Source organism: Colletotrichum orchidophilum, assembly GCF_001831195.1.
Source record: "Colletotrichum orchidophilum strain IMI 309357 chromosome Unknown Scaffold_206.1, whole genome shotgun sequence".
In the NCBI taxonomy this organism is placed as follows: Eukaryota; Fungi; Ascomycota; class Sordariomycetes; order Glomerellales; family Glomerellaceae; genus Colletotrichum; species Colletotrichum orchidophilum.
Window position 1 is genome coordinate 27963 of NW_019173162.1, and position 21819 is coordinate 49781.

A 21819-nucleotide genomic window follows, 5' to 3' on the forward strand; every position below is an offset into this window, starting at 1 on the left:
CTATCAACTATCCAGAAGCCCCATAGTTTCTCGATATCATCCGATGGCCCTCGATTCCGGCAGGCGGTAGCAAGCAAGCAAGCGAGATGGGATGCTGGGCGCGCCGCGTACCAGATCATGCACTAGATGACATTCCCTCACACCTCCCCGTACACGTGGACGATAGATTGCTTCCCGCCGGTGGCCTGGAATTGCAGCCCCACGATCCGTGGGTTCCACGGCTGGGAACCGGGAATTCCACCCGAGCTCTTGAGTCTCCGCCGGGCCCTTGCAAACGTCGGATAAAGCACGCCTGTCTCCTGACCAACTCCGCTCGACTGATCTTGACATCACTGGGAAGCACCCGGCTCATAGCTCGCTTGGCGCTGGCGCTTATGCATCAGCGTCCCCCTTATGGACGGAGAGCGACTCCGAAAGCTGGGACCTCTCCTCCTATGGCTGTCGCCGGAAGTGTCGTCGCTGCCCCCCCTCTTCTTCCATCCAAACCTTGGCCCATCCGACGTCTAACCCTCCACAACCCGTCGTATCTCCATTCTGACGAATTGACAAAAGATCCAACGACATCGGATGCAAAGCAACGTAAGTTACTCAAATTCCCAGCTTACTCGTCCCCATTTTCCCGTACGGAGTACCGCATTCCAAATACAATTAGCTACGCCGCATGATCGGAGGAGCTCCATTGTCATTTCGTAAAACCCCCCCCCTCTTAGTAAAAAAAAATTAAAAAAATGCTTATTGTTCCCTCCTCTGTACGGATACGTCTGGAAGAGAGAAGGGTGGAACCCTGCCTTGCAAACAACTCTGGTTTTCTTCTTTTCCGCTCCTGCGGCCGCCTTGACAAGGGTCCCAGCGTAGCGGCGCCTTTTGGCGGCCGCTAACAACAACAATTGCTCCTTGAGCCTGCCCCGTGTCAAATTTCTATTGTTTTGAACAGTGGCCCTTTCTCTCCTCTCTCTTTCTTTCTCTCTCTATCTCTCTCTCTCCCTCTCTCTCGGGCCCTAGCTTGGGTAGCTTGGTGGTTTTCACGGAGGTAACAAATGCCCGAAACAGAGAAAGGGGTGGGGTAGGAGGAACTTGAGAGACATTGCGGGCTGCCGGTTGCGGGCGATTCACCAATTTCGAGATGACCAGGGGTCAAGCGAAAAGTGCCGGGGTTGCAGAGGCTTTTTTTTTTCTTTCTTTTTTCTCCTTCTCACGCTTCACTGCTACCCCCTGTTTGTCTTTCACATGTACGAATACGGATAAACCGAAGCTTGCGATAAGGCAGATGTGAAAGCGAAGGGGATGAAAATTAATTCGATATGACGTGCGTTCTAGCATGATTGTAATTCATCCTGCAAGGCAACAAGGTTTGTTTTCTCCCAAAAATGTCGGCTGTCACGTTCGTTGATTTGCCCGCACTGTTGCCCTCAAGCAGAAAAATTAAGGATTTCTCCACGGAACACGGATGTCATGTCCGTCTACTGGGACAGAAAATTGGGTTTCTTTTCCCACGTCAAAGAGCTTGGTTGCATGTCTCCAGTTTTGTATTGACGCACCGAGAGATAGAGATTGGATGCAAGGTATGTAGAAAGATGCGTTCTTGTGACGCTAGTGAAAGGGTATATTTCGTGATTCATCGATGTCGATATCGAAAAAATGAGTAGAAGAAGAAATGCCATCTAGACGCTGCCGTCTTGAGCCGTTGTGCTGCTACTGCGGCTATTTTCATGCAGAAAGGCCGTAGAAAAAAAAAAGAGCCTTCCAAAATTGTCGTGAGAACAGGAAAAGGCGATGAAGCGAAAAAAATAAATAAAGCCAAAAAAACACCTCCCCAAAGAATACCCAAAAAAGAGAATCAAAAATCAAATGAACATCCGAGAAAAAATGACCGAGAACTCCTCCTAAAAGCGTGCCAATGACGAGTTCATTGGACAACTTTTACCAATGTGACTCCCCCCCTCCTTTCCGTCGATACTTTTGTGACCCTGCCCTCTGCCTCTCTCGCTTCCTCTTCAAATAAACCCAAACATGTACAGTTCGAATGATAAACCGGATCCCCGCCCGCCCTCTCCTTTTCCGCAAATAGCACGGCCGTAAGGTCCTTGCGTGGCTTGCGTGTGTGTTGGAAAAAGGGACTTTTGTCGACTTTGCCGGCTCTGCTCTCTTTCGCGTACTGTTGGTTTCTAAACCAACAGCACTCACGTGTTTCGGCGCTGCTTGCACTTGTCGTGGAGAAGGTGGCCGTTCCTCGCTGTTGTCCTCGTGAATTCGGCGCCGCAGTTAGGGCATGTCGCCTTGGTTGCCTGCCCAGACTTTTCCCTTTGATGCCTCAGGAGGTTGCTAAAGGTCGAAAATTGTCTTCCGTTGCAGCCGTGCTCCCAACACTGGGGTTTGGGCCGGCTCTGCACCACTCGAACGTGGCCCCCTTGGTCCGGGGCCCCGGGGCCCATCGGAGGCGGCACGCCATACATCAGGTTCGGGTCTTGTCCAACGGGCATCGAGTGTCGGCTTCTGCGTTGGTTCTTGTTAGTTTCAGATTGCCTTGTTGGCCCCCCGTTTTGGTGGGTTTCTCGCAACATACCCGTATTGCGCTGGTGGTTGGAACTGGTTGGAGTAGTCCATGCCACCCATGTTGTAAGCCTGGTTCATCGGCGGGTATCCGCTCTGGTAGCCATGGTCTGATAGAGGTGGGCTGTAAGACGGCAGGTACGATGATGACCCCATTGAAGTCGTTGGCTCTGCGAGTAGGGAAATTGACGCTGGTGCTGTCGTGTACACGGGTACGCCCATGGTCGAAGAGACGTCAGGTAGGCTGAGGGGAGGCGAATGGATGTACGGGTTGCTACCGGCTCTGTGGACGCGCTGTGACGTCTTGGAATCCCGGCGAGCCATGTCCCTCTGCTTCTTCAGTTCCCTCTGCTCCGGCGTCAAAGCCCCCCGTGGCGGACTTGACGTTACTGATCTGGATCCACTCGGGGGTGTGAGGCTGGCGTCTTGGTGGTGTCCGAGAGAAGAGAGGTTGTGGCCAAGTAATGATCCGCTGGCTTCGGGGTTGTCGAGGCCTTCAGTTTGAGCATGTTAGATGATCCCAGAGCGTTACAAGAGGGGAGTTCAAGTGGAAGGCTAATTACCAGGCCAGGTGAATGCTGATCGGCTACCCATGGTGAATGAAGGGTCAAATGGAATAGCAACAGTGCTGGAGAAAGAGGAAGTGTTAGACGGGCTTTATAGTCTAGTTTGGTACAATGATGGGAGCGCACCTCATGCTTGCTCCGGTTCGTAGTGGCGGAGAGGACTGGTTAGAAGAGTAGTCCTGGGCGGGGTCCACTCTGACTAGAGGGGTCGAATCCGAAGTGTGATGTACCTCGTGTTCGTTCCACTCTGCGTTCAAGATCTCGGGTGGTAGGAGAGGGAAAGGCGAGTATCCTTGTGAGTTGGAGGTTGAAAGAAAGGTTACGGAGTTGGGCGGGTTGGGACTGATATAGCCGGAGGAATGGAGAGCCTCAGACCTGACCGAGGGGCTGGACTCTAACGGTAGCGTTCTAGGGGAATCGACTAATTGGATGTTGGCGAATTGAGCAGCAGTAGCTGATACGCGGCTCCCTGCTCTGGATCTGGGTGGAAGTGAGTAAGAGTCCTCGCAACCCTGCTCAGAAAGACTGGAAGCCATTGATAAAGAAGAAGGACGAAGATGAAGAAACTCTGGATGGCACATACGGGCGAGGCTGTTGAAGAGTCGAAGTCGAGATGTACTTGTTGCGAGAGTCTACCTTTGATGTGTATGTCCAAGCGTCGTTACCAGTTGATGAAGTGTATCAAGCCAGTGACGATGTTTGATACTCAGAGACCCGGATCGACGACTTATAACGAGACCAGTGCGATCAGGCAACGATTTCGCGGTCTGCAGAAGGAAGGATTGCTTGCTTGCCAGGTGGAGGCTTTCGGTTCAACGAGATCACAGATGCTAAACTTGGATATCACCAGAAGGTTAAAGATCTCAGCCTCATAGGCCCAGGAGCGGGCACTGTCTTATAAATGGCAAGCGGGCAGTGAAAGCTGTGGAGATGGTAGCCAGACCCCGACCTCTCGACGTACCTTTTCATCGCATGAGAGGAGGGAAGACACCAGATGGGCATGTTCAAAGAGACAAGCTACACTACATGGAGGTAAGTCCAGACGGTGGACAGGGGCTCAGGGTGAGAAGAGATGGGATTGAGTGACCAGGATGGAGAACAGAGTAAGGTACCAGCGCCCATGGTGTATACTGTTATAAATGGGGAGGGGTGTGGTCGCAACGGCCAAGGGGACGAGGGGCGTGTGTATCTGTGTATGTGTGTGGGATGGGGAACGAGGTCAGACTGCTGTGCTGCTTAGGGGAGATGGAGGGGGGTGTAAACGCGGTTGGGAGCGGGCGAGAGAGTTCCTAGCGCAGTGTGTAAGAGCGAGAGCGCGCGCAGGGCGCAGAGCGGAGGCACGCTGCTAGAGGTGTGTGAGCGAGCGAGTGAGAGTGACATGCAATAATTAGGACCTGGGGGAGTGAGGGTTGCTAGAGGGGAATGATGGGCAGATGGGCACAGTCGACGAGTGAAGAAAGACATGGGGCTGTGGCGGGGACGGGGAAGGGATCGATAGGCTCCAGCATTTCCAGCAAAAGCATTGGCAGCCGTAACGAAAACGCCCTGGTCAACGTCCCTGCTGGACGGGCTGCAGGACCATGGCTAGTGCGCACTAAAGCACTGTAAGGTAAACAGAGGTGTGGAAAGTAGAGGATGGATGACATCGCTCGAGCCCTGGCTGGCCGCCAGAGACGGGCCACTGGGTTCTGGGTTCTTGGTTCTGGGTCTGTTCTGTTGGTGCTGGGCCTCGAGAAAGGCTCAAGGAGACGACGGTCCACGTCCCAGCTGGTCTGTGATCGGGAAAGAGTGGGTAATGGGACTTCGACTGGCCTTATTCCCTATTGGGGCAGCCGTTTCGACATCGACGGGGAACTAGGGGCCGTGTTTGTATGAATGCTACGTACCCTGGGCTGAGAGCGGTCGATCCGACGAGGTGCAATTCTAGCAAGCCAGGACTAAGGAACCGCTGCGCGCGCAAGAAGAGACCGCGGAAATATGAATTGATGTGGTATTGGGATGCTGGACCTAGCCGGTGTGTGTATGTGTATGTGTATGTGTGTGGGTGTGTGTGTGTGTGTGTGTGTGTGTCCCGAGAAAGACTGTGTGTGGTTGAATGCGTGTGTAGCATCCTGTGTCCATGTCCCCTTCAGGTTGTCCAAGTTGCAGTAGGTAGGTGACTGAACACTGGGCCCCAGGAAATGGCAGCGTTGGGCTGGGAGCCAGTACGTCGGGACGGCGGTTTTGCGTAGCAAACCTAGCCCGGCATTGGACAGGCAGAGGCAGGTTGGTTGGTCCGATGGGCTGTGACGCTGCCTTGTCCAACGACGTAAACCAATTTCGATTTTATTCTTCTCTTTTTGCTTTTTCGATTCGTCTGCTTCCTTGGCAGTACCGACCGCAAGCCAGGTGCCGGGAAGCACCGGTACCGAATTCCCAACTCCAGATGGAAGAACCACCTGCTTCGGTAGAAGAAGACCGTTTGACGAAGGACGCGGACCCTAGATGCTCTAATCGGCGGCTTGTACAGTGCCCACAACCACTGGCGACTCGAATTGGGGACGAAGGAAGCGCAAGCCAGTCCATCCCGCTGCATTGCAGAATAACAAGACGCCTGGATAGGTAAGGCGAAGACGGAAAAGTGACACGGGAGGGCTGTTCAGAACGGGCTAGATCTTGACCTTCTCCATCGAAGTGCAGGCGGCGTTCAACAGAGAGATTGCTTGAGGACGTGCTCGCAAAACGGAGGCGGACGGGAAGGAGACGGACAAGGAAGACGCAGAGAAACAGGTGCGGCAAAGGGTGAGGGAAAGACAAGTACATTGAACTACTCCAAGAGGTTGAAGACAAAGGATCGAGATCCTTGTCGCTGCTTGTCCTCATGTGGCCCGGTCTTGGACGTTGTGGTGGAGAGAATGTGAGCAGGTTGGGTGAGACCAGAATTGGGGAAGAAGGGGGGGAGGGGAAGGGGAAAAAAAAAAAAAGGAAAAAAAAAGAGCCTTGGAAAATGGAGCTGTCGTTCGTCGTCCAAGTCGGAGTGGAGATGCACGGTGCGTGGCCGGGAAAGAGTGAGGTAAGGTACGTCCTGTGTGGGTCGCTTGGAGCTAATCTCATTCGGGTCTAGGCGAGCGCCTCACGAGGAACCAGGAAGAGTAAGGTAAGGTACCTTAAGGCAGGTCGCTACCTTACCTGTACGGACGGTACGGCACAGTAAGGCGAGGCAAGGTAAGGATTGTGCCGCCTTGGGAACGAGCAAGGGAAATCATCACGACCCTTCTCTTGCCTTGCGAATCTTCTCTACGGATACGGACCCCGTTCTTACATGCCACGACGGGACCACCCTGACATTATCGAAGGGAGATACCTTACGGCGGTGACTCAACGACACCCCGTATCCGCCGTCTCTCTCGCTCTCTCTCTCTCTCTCTCCACGATAAGTGATCCTGGACGAGCGTAAAACATGACTGACTCTACGCAAGGTATGGGTCGTTGAGAGACCCCGCCGCGCATCGGCTTTGTGTCGTCTCTGCCTGCTCCGAGTCCGTATCCGGGGCAAGATATCGAAGTGGGTGTACGGACGAGGATGAGCACCACGCACTAGAACTCCGTACGCACATTGGGACGATGTACATTCGGATGACGGATTACCAATGCCTTACTTTAGGACCTCGTCGAATCCGACCGGTACCACAGCGGCAAATGGGACCTGCAATGGCTCGATTTAGAAGGTTAGACGAGCGTGTGAGATATCTGCACCAGGGTGCTGCAACGGGTGCGCTACGTGCGCTAGGCGTTTTGCTGTCCAATGTCAAGTCCAAAAGTCTAACAAGTCCAAGAGGTGGGTGTCTTGGGCGTGTCAACAATTGGCCTCGAGTTCGTTTTTGGCGTGCTGCTCCCTTCTATTTTGCGCCCTCCTTCTAATCACTTGCTCGCTTCTCCAAAATTACTCCAAAATTGGGTCAACTTTCTTTTGTACTCATCTCCTCAGGACTCGGCAGCGGGAGGTCGAGTAAGTGCCTTGGCCATCACAGAATTTGAAGCGTTGGGCGGCAACGAGTGCCCATGATTTACGAAGGCATGGATCTGGGAAGCTCTCCCGCGCGGGACGACCAAGTAGCGTCCGTCAGCATGGAGAAACAAGCCAATCAAATTTTCTAGGCCGACCTCGACGCCACACTGTAAATATCCGCAAGACACTGAATGTGCCTATCCCTGACCTCTCCCAGGTGATGAGAGAGCGACTCGGACGTCTCGGCTTATTCGATAAATCTCACGTCTCAGTCTGACCCATCATCACCTAAGCTCTGCCTTCCACGCGTGCGCCTTGCCTCAAGTTGCTTGCAGAGATGTCCAGTCAGACGATCAGTGAGTCCTGTTTTGCTTTTTTAGGTCTTACAGGCACATTCTGCCCCCGTGGCCGTGGCCGAGTTGGGCTGAATTATTCGAGACCACCTACCAGTTCATGTTCATGTCATTGAAAAAAGTGCATACTTTCTAACGAGCTTTTCTGCAACAATTCCGTAGGACTTTCTACGATCATGATCTTACCCTGCGGACAATTAGAGGGGTTTGCATCATTAATATCGGATGAATGTCAGCCTCAGCTGCTGCCATGCCAAGAAATGAACCGTGCGTGCCCGAGGTGCTTAGGTCAGCTTTTGATCGACAGACCGTGCTGGGGGGAGACACCTTACTCTGATCCAGCTCTGAGTCCGTCTTACCTATCCGTAGTGTAGTTACCTAGGTTGAGATGACCTGAAAGTGGATCTATGAGTACCGATATCCGTACCTTAGGAACCTACCTACCTACTAGGTACGTAGACACCACAAAGGGCTTACCTAAGGCCGCCAGCCGACTGCAGCTCACGAGGTGGAAGTTGGAAATTGCCTGCCGCCGCCGCCACTCCGCTGCTCAGAACCGGAAAGTGCGCACGAACCACATCTACGGGCCACACCTAAGGACCACAGCTAAGGACCACACCCACGGCCGGAAACCCACCTCTCAGCGATGCAGCTGCCTTTGACAAGTCTCATTTCAACCCATCTCCCTTCCAATTTCTCTCCCGCTGGCAAAATGCACCTTGATGGCTTACTGCTAGACACCGGCTGGCTTTGACCTCGTCCGGTCCCGAGAACTTGGTGCGGACGAGACCAGGCCAGACCAGGCCAGGTATCTTAGGCAGTCGTCACGATCCAGACCAGCAAGGGCAAGCCCAGTAACGTCAAGGCCCATCCCCCTCCCCCTCACCCGTCAACGTTGGCTACCGACGGGAGTGTCTGTACGGATACATCTTTTCCACTCCGTACAGATCTTCGCACAGTCGTCGGCACAAGGAGCAAGCGAAGAAAGCCCAAGTCGTTGGGAATCAGTTAGTTGCCTTCACCCCACTACAGGTGACCGGTCCCGCTGCACTGCCATCCCGACGACAAGGCTCCGTTCCCAACACATCGCCGCTATTCTCGAATGTTTGCATCACCTTTAGGCAGACTCTTTTGCAGTCCTTGGCTGCGCTTCATCCTTCTGCACCTCGTCAAGCCTGTCAATCCAGCTCGGCTGTCTAGCTGACCATCTTGTCTCCTCAGCGCCGTTAGTCGCTTGTCATCCGAATCAAATGCCCCCCCTCCCTTGGCCCGGGACTCTCCTCAGTCACCTTCTTCCTCCCAAATCGCACCTCGGTCACTTCCCGATGCAATAACAGACTGCACATGACGCCGCCGCCCGCACCTTGACGCCCTTTAGGGCTGGGGTGACCAGACATTGAGCCCCAGGCTTACCGCATCGTTGCCGCGCTACCTGCTCCTAGCACACCCAGCTCAGTTTCGAGTCTCGCTAAACTAAACCACGGATAGGGCTCGCCCGGGAACTCGGGGCGTGGCTTGGTCTTTTGGTTATGCAGTGTCGTTCTCTCTCGCGGGCGTTCATGACATGCGCCGTCGCTCTCCCCAAGCTTCTACCGCTCAACAGCCGACAAAAGTCCCCTCGAATTGACGCCATGTAATTATCTCGAACTTGTGGAGAAGAGCGTTCAAGCAACGATTGTCTTCGGCCCAGTCTCGTCGAGTGACATTACGATGTACATCATCACCGGTGAAGGGCGCTGGTGGCCGTCAGCAGACAGCACATCCGCAGCGGTACAACCAAACCGCCGCAACAAAGGGACCTCGCATCGCACAACTTCTTCCCCGACTCGACCGTAGTATTCTAAAAGCACTCACTCAGTCCCACCACCACGAATGTAGGCTGTAGCTACCTTGCTAAGAGCTGTCCCTTTGGAACACCACACGCGCGAGTCTCAACGCCACTCTCACTTGAGGTAATGCCGACTGTCACCATTCGGCGGCGTTCCACTTGTCGCAAGCCCTCGCCGCTCATCGCCGTTTCAAGTCACTTCAGTGCCCATCCGTGGCCTTACAGCGACGCCTCCATCTTGCGGCTGGTTTCCGTCATGGTCGAATTACATCTGACGCCCGGCAACATCTCAAGCCGTGAAATTGGCGTCCCGAATGTGCTGCATGTTCTAAATTAGACGGGGAAACCTAGGGCGAGTCGGTCCAAGGTGCATTTTGTTGCTGCCTTGAGACGCAAAACGCGATCGTCGCTCTTAGGCCGCTTCGAGTTGGACCCTAGAGCTGCATCTTCGGACGAGGTGCAGCCCCTCATCGAGGTCCGGGCTTGTGGACAGAGCCAACGCCAGTTACTCACATCATCGGGCTCGGGCCCAGAGCCACGTATTCCGAGCGGAGGTCTCCCGACTGACACATTAGAAGGGTACCGAGGGCCCAGCTAACACAACGAATGGCCCAAGATGTGCAGCCCATCATCAACATTACCGGGAGAGTCCCTACCATCCCAACCACTAATATTTCATTCCCGCAAGGCTTAGACTTTAAGTTAAGCACTACTGAGTATGTTATCGACACCAACTCTGGCTTCCTTCTTGGCCACATAGTATATCCGAAGTGGTAGTATTACGATACTCTGAGTCTGGATCACAACCATTTGCAGGCACACCAGCCCATATTACACCTTGCACCGCGGAAACATTCGGTGGCGTTGACCGCCAGCGTTTAATTGAGCCAATTATCTCCGACTCACCTATTCACACCATGCGGCCTGGTCATGGCGAGCATGTATGTGTCTGAAGGAATAAACAAATTTCGAGCCACGGACGCCCTCCTTCACTTGCCGCCTAAAGCGTTAGGACACAATATGATGACTGCAGAAGCTGAGAAAACTCAAATCGAGGGAGGGTTTTCCAGTAGCAAGTCGGAGACGACCATCGGTCAAGGAAGCACGGGAGCCGTATTGGCAACGAGCTACGAAATCATTGGCTTGGGCCCGATGATTCATTGGGAGAACCCATCAAAATCAACTCTCTACCCGATACAAACACAATATTTTTTTTTTTTTTTTTTTTTTTGCGGTGGTGACTTTTCGCTTGCGACACCCATGTCTGTGAGAACGGAAGAGGGCCAAATACGACGTTTTGAGTTCTCACCTCTCCGACCACAATCGCGGGTCGTTGCACTCTCATCGAGAAGACTGTTCCTAATGTGTCCCTGATGATGTGAGACGTACGCATGCGCATGGAAGACGCAAGAAGCGGGAAAGATCGAAGATTACGGTCGGACAATCGTTGGCCAGATTTACGAATTGCCGGACTAGGAAAGACTGCGAAACTTTGGACGAATCTCGAGGTTCAACACAAGTTTCGGTCGACGATAAGCTGCAATGTCACGCCTCAGTCCGGCCCCTGGTCCATTGCATTCTTGCCCATGCTCCGAAGTCGTCATCAGCATGGAGGACTAGGGAACACCTGTCACTATCGACAGGAGACAACACGCCGTCTTACCAACTGCGGCAAGCGATGCGAATCTCGGCCTCACCGCTGGCTCCCCACGTGCAAGCTCCGAGCTGGCTCTGTAAACGATTGAAGTCTGACTTGCATCATCACACTGCTCTCCCAATATAGTATTCAAGTTCAACGTGACCATGCCGACCAAGGTGGTAATGAATATTCCACACCTGGACTGCCTATAAAACGAATCACTACACGGCAGCAAAGACGCGGGTGCCATTGGCATCCTGGTCCCATGAAGTACCTTACGCAGAGCAACGGCTGCCACGTTGGTGACTGCCTATCAAAATGGAGACCAGACGACAACGACCAGGGTTGCCTGGACGCTATGAACGACAGCTCGCTGCTCATGCCACAGACTCGGACGAGTAAGCTCCAAAGTCTCGGGTTTTGACCCCAAGCTCCGACAGCATGGATGGGCAGCCTGATGGACCCCTAGGGACCCCTTGAAAGCAATGAGCACAAAGCACCAGCCAGGCAATCGATCCATCGTAAACGACTCAATGAGGAAAGGACCGAGGTTGCCAAGCCATAAATTCAAACATTGTCGAGAGTACTCGGCACGCGAGGTTAGACCGACGACGCTGCCCCCCACAAACAATCACCAAATGAGCGCCTCCACAGGAGGACAGCGTAAGATACTGCCTAACATATCGTTTCATATTACAGGCCCTGGAAATCTCGCGAGAGATACGACAAAGTGTCTTGCATTTTCACATTTCGCCCTGTTATAGAGGCTCACGCGGCTGCAGCCGACCGGGCTGGGGTGCTCCGTGGACTCCTCCTGTTCCCGGCTGTTCTACAGCACGCGGCACGCGGCATGCCTACAACACTGTCCTGTGAACACCCCCGCCAACCAAGAAACCCACACTCGCGCAGAATCCCACCTTGACTGAGATTCTCTCCGCTCTCCCACATACAACTGCGACATGGAGCTGCAAAACGATGGAAAGGGCTCTCGTCTGCTACCTTGAGAATTGTTAGCGTCACCGACTCTTCGGTGTTTTGCATTTTCCATTCTCCTTGTGGGATCAGCTCATTCTTTTCTCCTGATGATTTGCCAGTAACCGTCTCGATGCGCAAAGCATCAAATCTACCCTGCTGCTTAAGAGGGCTCGAATCCATGGAACTACCAAGTGCGTGCGCAAGGCGAGGTCCACCGAGTCCAGGCCCAAGGACACTGTTTTCCATCGAAAATCGTACTGCTAGTCTGTTCGAATCTTTCGGAATCCTTCGCCAAAAGGGGAGGACTGTGCCCCTTACCCCGGATTCACAAGTCAAAGTCGCCGAGAGGCTGTTGCAGTCTCCGAATTAGCAAAGCTCGAACGAGCTCTGATGTCCTAAAGGCTCACATTCAAGCTAAGACGCGGGCGTTTACTTGTAGATTCAGGTTTGAGGTCACGCACCACCACCGATAGCTCAGCCAACCCCCGGCCCGCCTCCGGAAGTTTCGAGGCGGCACAGACACCATCCGCCAGGTTGCGGGCGCTCGTTGTTATATGTCAGCAGATTAGAAATGAGACAGTTGGGTGCGCTGTGCCTCAAACCATGGCGTCTCTAGGTCGAACGCCGCCAATATCGTTGGGGCTTCACAGACCTCACAGACCGGCGGAAAGCAGCCTGGTCTTCTGGGGCACGCCGAGTACCCGATATCCTCTGGCCCTGTTGGCCCTGTAGGGCGGAGAGCAATTTAGGGCTGCCTGCACGAGACGCAGAGGTCACACCACGCGGCAGACTGCATGTTCATGTTGGAAAGGGTTGAACTGCCTCTTCTGGTTCACTCTCCGGGTCCACGACTGTAGCCAGAAAAGCCGCTTATTCTTCCAGCTGATTCATCGACAAGATATGCAGCGGGGCGGCACGGCTTTCGATACCCTGACGTCATCCAAGATTCAGATCCCCTCAAATTCCATGTTGTAGCCATCACGAAGAGTCGTTGTTTTTGCACCTGAATGACTTCGTCCTGACACATGTTTTGGCAAAGAGGGACTGGGAGCAAATTCGAGTACTGCGCCCACGACGTCATGATCTGTTCTCAGGCCAGCCGGCGTTTGCTTCAGCTCGTCTTTCACAGCTGATGCTGTGGCTGGCCAGGCGGACGGGGCCTTTGTACATGGCCGTACGCCATCGACACGTATTTTACGCCTACACCTTCCTTCACCTATGGAACCGTTCTCCGTACACTCGTACATACCGGCCATTAGACACTCAGAATCCTTCCGCTGCCCCAAGTATTCCTCCCAGCCCTACGAGGGACCGACCGCTCTTCATCTGCGTCTTGGGTTGCCCCAAAGTCTGACATGCAGCGTCAGGTTCCAAAACAGTACACGCTCGCCCGCCCATCTCAAACGGAATGATTGCGTCTTGCAGCACATCCATCCCTTGCCCAACTCTGAGCTGAAGCACTGGATTCAAATTGACATATGGCCGTCATCTGCACGCTCGACGTGGCCCAGCGGTGTTACATCCAGCTGCCCTGTGGACTTGAGATGCTGCGGCTGCGCCGCAGACGAGTAGACACACGCACCACACCTATCCGCGATCGTTGGTCATACCCTGGTTCCTTCTCGATCATGGGGGGCTTTAACAAATTATTAATGTTGTACCCAAGTCCACTCTGATTACGACTCGTTTGGGACTTTGGTTTAGCGGAACCTGATATTTGAACCCGAACCTGCCAATCGCCCTCACCCCAAACCCCGCAAAAATGTGAAAAAGGACTGTTGTAATCTGGCCTGCGCGGCTTCTGGCCGTGAAATGTAACGGCGCGATCCATCCCGAACGCCTTTGTTCAGGTTCATGCGGGCATGGATGATTTGGCTCATCGGGAGGATTCAACGTCTCGCACGAAGCGCCCTACGAGGGGCATGACCAAGATATGCCAAAGACACGCCCCCCTCCTGGTGTCGAGAGATCGATCAACTTGGCGGCGCATCCGCTTACCATGGCGCACTTAGCCCAACTTCTTGCACCGTTTTCCTTGATACACGGCATGTGTCTGGCCCGCTGTGGTGAAGCCATCCGGCCACTCATAGTCAGTCCCCCGCCTTCCGCGGTCGACTCCAAGCGCCGTCGTGTGTGTGGGAAAACGAAGAGATACAGGACTTTTGTGGTGCCAACCTCGGGCATTATCGACCCATGGCATTGGTTTTCTATCATTGTCTTCAGACGAATCATGGCGGTGGCCGAATCAGATGAATGTGTTCATCGCCAAAATCAACGCCAGAAAGTTCGGGAGGAGCGTCACAGGCGTCAGCAATGGACTATCATAGACGACAGGTCAGCATCATCATAGGTAACAGGCTAGTCTTGGCCAACACAGCACCACCAGGTATCTCCTTGCGTTCGCGGTCGGACTTTCAAGATTAACCCCGTGGTTGTGGCCAGCTCGGCTCATATGCCGATATGACTCGGAGCACTTGGTCTCGCCTCAGGTCCTCCGGATCTCGTGGGTGGTTCAACATACGGCCATCCGGGGATTTGGTAGGGGGCGCACGGCTTGTAGGGCTAGACGACTGATGCATTGTGGCTGACGGCGGCGGACGACCTGGCATGTCTCAACTTGGAAGCGGCGACGTCTGAGGGACTAGCGGCGAAAAGATCCGATCTCGAAGCTTTGCATTCGCATGTATTCGCAGGACAACACAGAACCGTCTTGTTGTCCTCGTCACGGGAGGGTAAGCCGGACGCCCCCCGCCTCCGGTGGCAGTCACGATTTCGGTAGTATGAGGTGCATCAAAAGGCAAGGCATAGAAGCCTGTACGTGAGCCGCCTGTGTGGCCCACGTCTCATTAGCTCGTCTCACGAAGGGGAAAGCCAGCCTTATGTGTCCTGGATACCCCTTCTCACCTCAGCCAGACCCCGAGCTGGCCAAAATCAACTCTGTGATCGCACTCTGGGTCCGCGAGCGTGGCTTGAGCGGTATGCACGCGATCCTCCTGTGGCTGGGGTCCTGGTGGTAACGAGGCGGTGGCCTGCGCAGGGAGGCCGATCCTATGGCCCTCACGGACCAACCACCGCACGTTTTCCGGACATTGAGGGGAATGACAGATTCTAGGCTCCAGAATTACTCTGTTGCTATTTTGGACGTTGGACAGCATCTCGATGGCTCGATGTGATTTCACGGAGAATGGGTGTGCTCCATTAGTGTCCGGGCCAGGCGCCGCGGTCGACGAACGAGTGCGAGTCTCTCAGGGAGAGAGGGTGTATACAACAAGGGGGAGGGGGGGAAGACGAAGATGGAAGGATTCGTCGAGCGATGGGTGGCGCCAGTTATAGCGAAGGCAGCGCACAATGCCGCCATTCCGGTCGATGAGGGTTCGTCAACTAACGTTACCGCCCCTCCGGCAGCTCCTGTCAAACGGACCTAGGTCCGGCTTTACAAGCCAGGTGCTCACTTTAGGGTATACAGCAGAATGGACGAGGGAACGATGGGTCACGCATAGTAAGTTTGCCCTATAACAAATTTCCATACGATGAAGAAGCGGGTAAACGAAGGAGCCGTGAGCGAGGGGGCGGCGGTGTTTCTGGGCTCATATGCCTATCAACAGCCTTGACTGGAAGCTCGCCCCAGGCGGGAAATGGCCTCTCTTGACTTGAACCATTGCGTTTCAACAATGACGTTTCTGCGGGAAAGGTGCTACACCAGAAGAAGGACCCCCTTCACCACGATCCTAGAGATATCATGATCCCCTTGATAATTTCAAATACTAGAATCTCAAGGGGAAGTTCTGGACCGGGTTGCACATCCTCAGGTACCTTGCCCAGTTCAAGGAATCCTGATAGTCCCATTCTCTCGGTGTTACCTTGCTTCTGCGGAGTCCCAGAAGTAAGGTAACAATATATCAAGGGCCACCTTTGCGGTATCTCCGCCTCTTCCACCTTCAGAGTCCTACCGGTCAGAGCAGCCCTACTGCGAGACCATGTATCTGCACCAACCAGGCAGATATTCATCCTTTGTGTTCAATATTTGCTTTGCCGGCTTGGCAATTGATTAGTAGTAACCTCCCTGTTGAGCTGTAAACGAGATTGAACTCTTCGTCCGAGTATTTGCTCTTTTCGTCGGACGACCTCCGCCGCACCCAACAAGTTAGTCGTGGACTTTCATCCTTTCGCTGACTCGCCTACACGAGCCTTGGGTTCCAAACTACGTTCTATATCGATATACCTCGTACACACGCTACCCTCAAGAAGAAGACGGGCAAAGTACACGAGCAGAGAGAGACAGATAGACAGGAAGGGGAGTTTTGTTCATCACCCCAACATCGCTCCCCCTTCTCCTCAAGCACATTCCCATCCCATCCCATCCCACTTGGGCTTCCTTCCGCCATGCCTCAGTGGAAAAAACAAGGATCTCGATCCTCCCGCTTGACTCTCTCTCTCTCTTCCCTTCCTCTCTCTATGCCACTATCCCCCACGCAGCCATCTTGACCTGCTTCTTCCCTGCTTCTTCCTCCATCCTGCCGTAGTGCACAAGCCCCCATGTCCACCACCACCACCACCGCCGCCGCCGCCGCCGCTGCCTCCACCCGCCACCTCTCTCTCTTCCTCTCTCTCTCTTTCTCTCTCTTTCCCCCATCTCCAGGTCTGAGAATGAACAAGCTTGTTGAAGGGTCTACGTGTTGTACCATTACCTAGAGCTCTATCATCAACTGGACCCCGCTTGTCGCAGAGAGTCCTATGCAAGAGGACAGTACACATGAACACACCAACAACGAAGCCACCGAGGCCGGGGGCTGTGGATGAAGAGGGCTCAGAAAACTCTTTGAACAGAAGAGATCTGCTTCATTTCGGTCTTCTAATTCGCCTCCTACTTCACATCGGTGCCTACCTTCCCTTTCGACTCGCCGGTTTTCTGCGGATTCTGCGGGAAGAAGGGCGGCCGGGGAAAGGGGTTCCCACCGCATATCGATGTACGTCTGTCTCCCCCTTCTCGATCAAGCCTAGACGCAGTACTTTTTCTCCTCAACAGCTTTGTACACTTACATGAGCCGGGCTAAGGATTACAAGGAGAGAGCGGAGTTGGACGAGGAGTACATAGGACCATGGCTAGGAGGAGAGGGGGGCAAGGGTGTGGTGACAGCAGGACAAGTTCCGTGGATACCCATCACGCCCTCCCACACTTTACTCCATCAGACCAGTCAGAGCTCTTCTTCTGGACTCTTGGGGACTCGTGGTAGTTCCACTCTCCAGAGCTATTACAAACTCAAAGTGAATCCAAGAAAGAAAGGCCCAATGGCAAGGGAAAAGGCAAAGGCAAAGGCAAAGGCAAAGACATCTAGTTGGGTGGGGAAGGGGCGGCGGTACAAGCGCATAAACACGAATGTAGTAGATCCTGCCAACACACTCCAACACAGCCAAGATCTCATTTTAACCGCGTAACGAGATACCGACGAAAAGCTTCGTCTTGGACCTGGAGAAATAAACACCACCCCCCGCCAACGTGCCTCTTGGATACCCTCCTCCATCCCCTTCTCCCCTATCCCAACCCCCCTTCCTGGATGCGGGAGTACCTACGCCTTACGCTACGGCACAGAAGGACGAATCACCCCTCTCAAACAGACCTCCTGGCGATGGTGGTGGCTTCCTAGCTTCCCTTTCCCGCAGGCACGAAGCGGCTAGCAGTGCAAGGTCTCCTGCGTCTACTGTGCCTGTCATATACGTCGAACATTTGAAGGGTGCAAGTAACAAGCAACACACTCATCTCCTCTCTCTCCCAAACTCCTACCGTAACCCATCCATACACCCACCTACCCCTCTCCCCTGTCGCCCTATCTCTGCGCCTACCTCGTCTCTTTGATGCACATATCCATCCTTCCAAGGCAAAAAATAGACGCCGCCAGTCGGCGCGGTAGGCAGGGCAAAAGAAAAAGAGGGGGGTTTGGAGGTAACGTCTCAATTGTCCCAAATCATGAAACCTAACAATTCTGGTCTAGCCCGCGTCGCTCTTACCTCAAGTTAGATTAGTAAAGAGTCCTGTATAATGAATGCTCCTTGAAAAAGTCCAGACCTGCGTGTGCGGCAGGGGAAGGGAGGGGGGGCGGAGGGGGATCACTGCTGCAGAGTGTCCTGTATCAAAGAACCATAACCGCTTGCAGATTCAGCCACTAGACGGCTCAGTGTGATGGATAGATGGGAAAGCCATGTCATCCAACCTTTGATATGAAGCCTCTGTGCCGGGACTTGAAAAGAGGATGAGAAGCATCCATTCATTCCAACCCATCTTACCAAGGCACCAGGCAAACTCTGCCGGAACGGATGAAAACAATGAACAAGCGAGTGTGGGCCACGGAAGAGGATCCGGAAAAGATGGAATTAACAATGCTCCCTGTGCTGCTATTCAGCAAGGAGGGGGATATCAATTGATGGATGTAAAGGAAAAGACGGCTGGGCTAGTCCACCTGGGCGGGGGGAGAAAAGGGGTTGCCCCAAAACCTAATGATAACGTACTTTGCAAACCCTTCTTCGCCTTGGTATTCAACCGTCTCGCTGAGCTGTCTGCATATGCCTCTTTTGTATGCAAGTTTTACCTGGCTGGCATTCAAAAACCCGCCTCACATACTTGCTTGCTCTGGCGAACTTCGTCCCCCCCTGGACCGCTTCTCCCCTAGCTCGATTTCAAAGACTCTCTCACAGTTTGCCGTGCCGAGCCTTGAAGATGGCGACCTTGTCGTCATAAAAGAGAATTTCGCGAAGTCGGAGACGTGGACGCGAGTTGCCGTAGTCGGCATCTCGCATCGATTCATCGTCGTCTGAATCCTGCGCCGCAGACGCCTCCGACTGCGAGTCATCTGCATGTACTGCATTCCCCGGGGTATCATCAGTCTCCTCTTCGGAGGTATCTTCATCCACCTGACTCGCCGTGTCGTCGTCGTCGTCGTCCGTAGCGACCTCATCGTCCTCATCGTCGTCTTCGCCGTCGACTCCAGATTCGTGACCCACTACACCCTGATCAGCGGTGACACTCGTGGTCGAAGCACCACCTTCTTCTGCTGGCTTGCTCTCCAAGATCTCAAAGCATTTGGTGGAAATTCCCACATAACAAAGTTGGATATCAGGGCGGAGGGTGATAATATCCACCATCTGCAACGCCAACTCCCGCGGATCAAAGTTGCCGAGTATATGGTCGGCAATATGCTGCAGGTTGAGGGATCGCAGTTGAGGAGTGTTGGGCAAGCGCTGAAGGAACGTGTGCTGTACTCATGGTCAGCATTGAAAGCCATTGCCATGCTGGTTCTTCGGAAAGCTGACAAAGGTTGCCAGGGCCGTGGTTTGCTGCTGGACAAACCAGCGATATTGGGGAACATGAATTCACTGGCTTTGAGGTATGCGAACAAAGAATAATAGGACAACGACTTACCCAGTCTTTGAAGTGCAAGGAAATGGCCAGTTCCCTGAGGCCCACCATGCGTCCACTCGTCATGTAAAGTAACATGTCTGTCGGCAGCACCCAGTTGCGCCAGCGAGCGGTGTCTGTCGACGGGTTGTTATTGCTACGCTTCCGGTCTGAACTGTCCAGAAGAACCTTTTGCAAGCTCGCTCGATGCTTTCTGATGATTCCCTTAAAGATCTGATCTATGGTCACGGCTGGCGGCCCACTGGCCCGTCTGCGATCCTGCAAGAAGAGAACCTCCAGACTGTTAGGTGCCAGAGTATCTCTGAGAAAGCTAATCAAAGCCGCCGAGGTGACATCCGTGTGAATGCTCTTGAGACTGAGATGGTATTCCAAAACTTGCTTAGAGCTGACCTGGTGTTGATGAGATCCGAGCCTGACAACCGGAGTGGGGGCAAATTGCTTTCGCAATGCCTTCCAGAGACTATCGTGCTGGGAACACTCGAGTATGGTCAATGTGGTCAAGACAGTCCAGTCGAAGGCCTGACTGAATACTTGAATTGACAGCGGAACTCTTTCGAGCTCGAGCGAGCGTAGCTTGAGTTTGCCGTCCAGCCTCTTTCTCGTCACACCCAAAGGTGTATCCACGATGTCCCCGTCGCTGGTCGCTTGATCTTTCGCAGGCTGTGACTTTTCCTCATGATGTGCTTGGCTATTTGCGCCTGTAACATGAGCTGTTTCCGTTGGATGAGCCGCGGCATCGATTGAGAGCGACTCAATTGGGCCATCTACTTCCATGGCGTCTGGCTCGTTCGTGTTGGGTTGTCCTACGCTATTTGAGGTCTCCGTGGTCTCCAGAATCGCTTGCGTCGATACCATAGGAGCCTTTTCTTTCGATTTCGAAGACGTCTTGCGGCGGATATCATAGATACGACCGACAAGCACTCCTAGAACCCCGCCAAGCCTTCTCTCGCCAATGGAGCTCTCACCAGGCCATCTGGCATCCCTATCAATTTGCTGCAGGTCGGGCCCATCCCAGGCCTGGACAAAGTCCTTGAAGACGGCCCTTGAGGATATACCGACGCGGAGTTCCTGGAGGCGGTCTCGTGATCTTTCGATCGCCATGGCCATCTCGTCTAGGTAAGCAAGTTCGTCGATATCTAGAACAGTCAAACTCTTGAGCGGAGGCAAGACGCTAAAGGTAGGAAATTCGATTTGGGTTTCCGCGTACGGTATCGCGCCCCGCGGTGCCGGATGGGCAGCGTCCGAAGGAATCAAGATGCCGACTGTGGTGAGGTTGCTGCCGGCCGGTAGGGTGGACGGGATCGGGGGAGGCGGACTTGACGATGGTGACGGACTGGAACCGTCGGAATTGTCATGCCATCTCACCCAAACCTTTTCGAGCTTCGACTCGCCGTCTGAGCTCTGTTCCGGAATGGAGGCCAGAGCCATGAAGATTTCGGAGAGCACACCAGTCGGCATATCCCAGACAAAGGACTCCAGGTTGACCATCTTCTCCACAGCTAGAGCGACAAGCGTGCCTAGCATCTTGCCGCTCTCCTTGGAAATCATGTATTCCGCCACCCAATCTTGCGGACCGTTGCCCAGCGAGAATTTCTTCGTATATTTGGCATAGTCGTTCTTCTGTCTCCGAACGTTGGTACCGTAGCTAGGTGTGTACCCCGGGTAGAGCATCTTGCGGGTGCGATGAGCAAAGGAGCTGCCGAGGCAGATCGTAGAAAGACCATAGGTAAGGGCATCCACGCTCTTGGAGTCGGACGTGGTCATCTGGGTGGCATCGGGCCAGACAATGTCGAATCTCGAGTAGATGTGAGGGATCGCGAGATTGTGGAGGTTCGAGTTGGTCAAGGCGAGCGAGGTAAGATCATTCGTGTGCGTAATCTGGAAAGCGCAAAGGTTAGTACGGCAAAAAGAACAACATGTTCGGCAGCAGCCCAACTTGCCTCCTTAATAATCAAGCGCAAGATGTCCACCGGCAGCTCGAGAAGGGTCAGCTTCTTGCCCGACTTGCTGGGCGCGACAGCATCCCATTCCTTATCCTTGCCCTTCATAAGCTTGCGCATGACCACAGAGGGGTCTACCGAAGCTACCGAAGCATCGGAGATGCCATCGTGATCGACGGAAGCTGGGTGGCCTGGCACGTCGTTGTGGTAGGGAAGCTCGACCTCGTTCGGATGCGGCTCGGCGGCTTGATGGGTCGTAGAGTCGCTGGTATGCAGGGCTGGGGCCATGATCGCGAGGGGCCTCAGCGCATGCTTCGGATCGCGACGGCGGCGGTGGCGGATTAATATTGTAGGTTATCGCTGCAATGGCGTGGTTCTTTCCTCCTCCCACTTGCGCAATATGCTGAGATCTCGGGGTGGGAAGTGAGTCGTCAGAAGAAACGATCGGGGGTGTCTGGGCTCGGATGTGGAAGGCCTGTTGGTCACTTGTCTTTTTTTTTTTTTTTTTTTCCTGAACCCGCGGATGGCTCAGAGAACAGTGTGGTAGAATGGACTAAAGGAAATACCGG

The 21819-nt window shown here is 53.8% G+C and overlaps 4 protein-coding genes across 4 annotated transcripts; 1 reads left to right on the top strand and 3 right to left on the bottom strand.

Annotated features, from left to right (window-relative positions):
• Positions 1–2180: 2180 nt before the first annotated feature.
• On the bottom strand, positions 2181–3652 carry CORC01_13678 (uncharacterized protein; the record flags this gene model as incomplete). The annotated part of the gene is made up of 4 exons (XM_022625294.1): positions 2181–2493; positions 2564–3044; positions 3114–3178; positions 3243–3652. 4 exons carry the CDS (start codon positions 3650–3652, stop codon positions 2181–2183), a joined length of 1269 nt encoding a protein of 422 aa, XP_022468198.1.
• A 1789-nt stretch (positions 3653–5441) lies between these two features.
• CORC01_13679 (uncharacterized protein) lies at positions 5442–5918 on the bottom strand (the record flags this gene model as incomplete). The annotated part of the gene is made up of 1 exon (XM_022625295.1): positions 5442–5918. One exon carries the CDS (start codon positions 5916–5918, stop codon positions 5442–5444), a length of 477 nt encoding a protein of 158 aa, XP_022468199.1.
• A 4796-nt stretch (positions 5919–10714) lies between these two features.
• CORC01_13680 (uncharacterized protein) lies at positions 10715–11068 on the top strand (the record flags this gene model as incomplete). The annotated part of the gene is made up of 1 exon (XM_022625296.1): positions 10715–11068. A coding segment is annotated over one exon (354 nt), but the record flags the coding sequence as incomplete, so codon positions are not given.
• A 7515-nt stretch (positions 11069–18583) lies between these two features.
• CORC01_13681 (F-box domain-containing protein) lies at positions 18584–21538 on the bottom strand (the record flags this gene model as incomplete). Its single annotated transcript, XM_022625297.1, has 3 exons — positions 18584–19147; positions 19314–21188; positions 21281–21538. The coding sequence occupies 3 exons, from the start codon at positions 21536–21538 to the stop codon at positions 18584–18586; spliced, it is 2697 nt and encodes an 898-aa protein (XP_022468201.1).
• Positions 21539–21819: the final 281 nt, after the last annotated feature.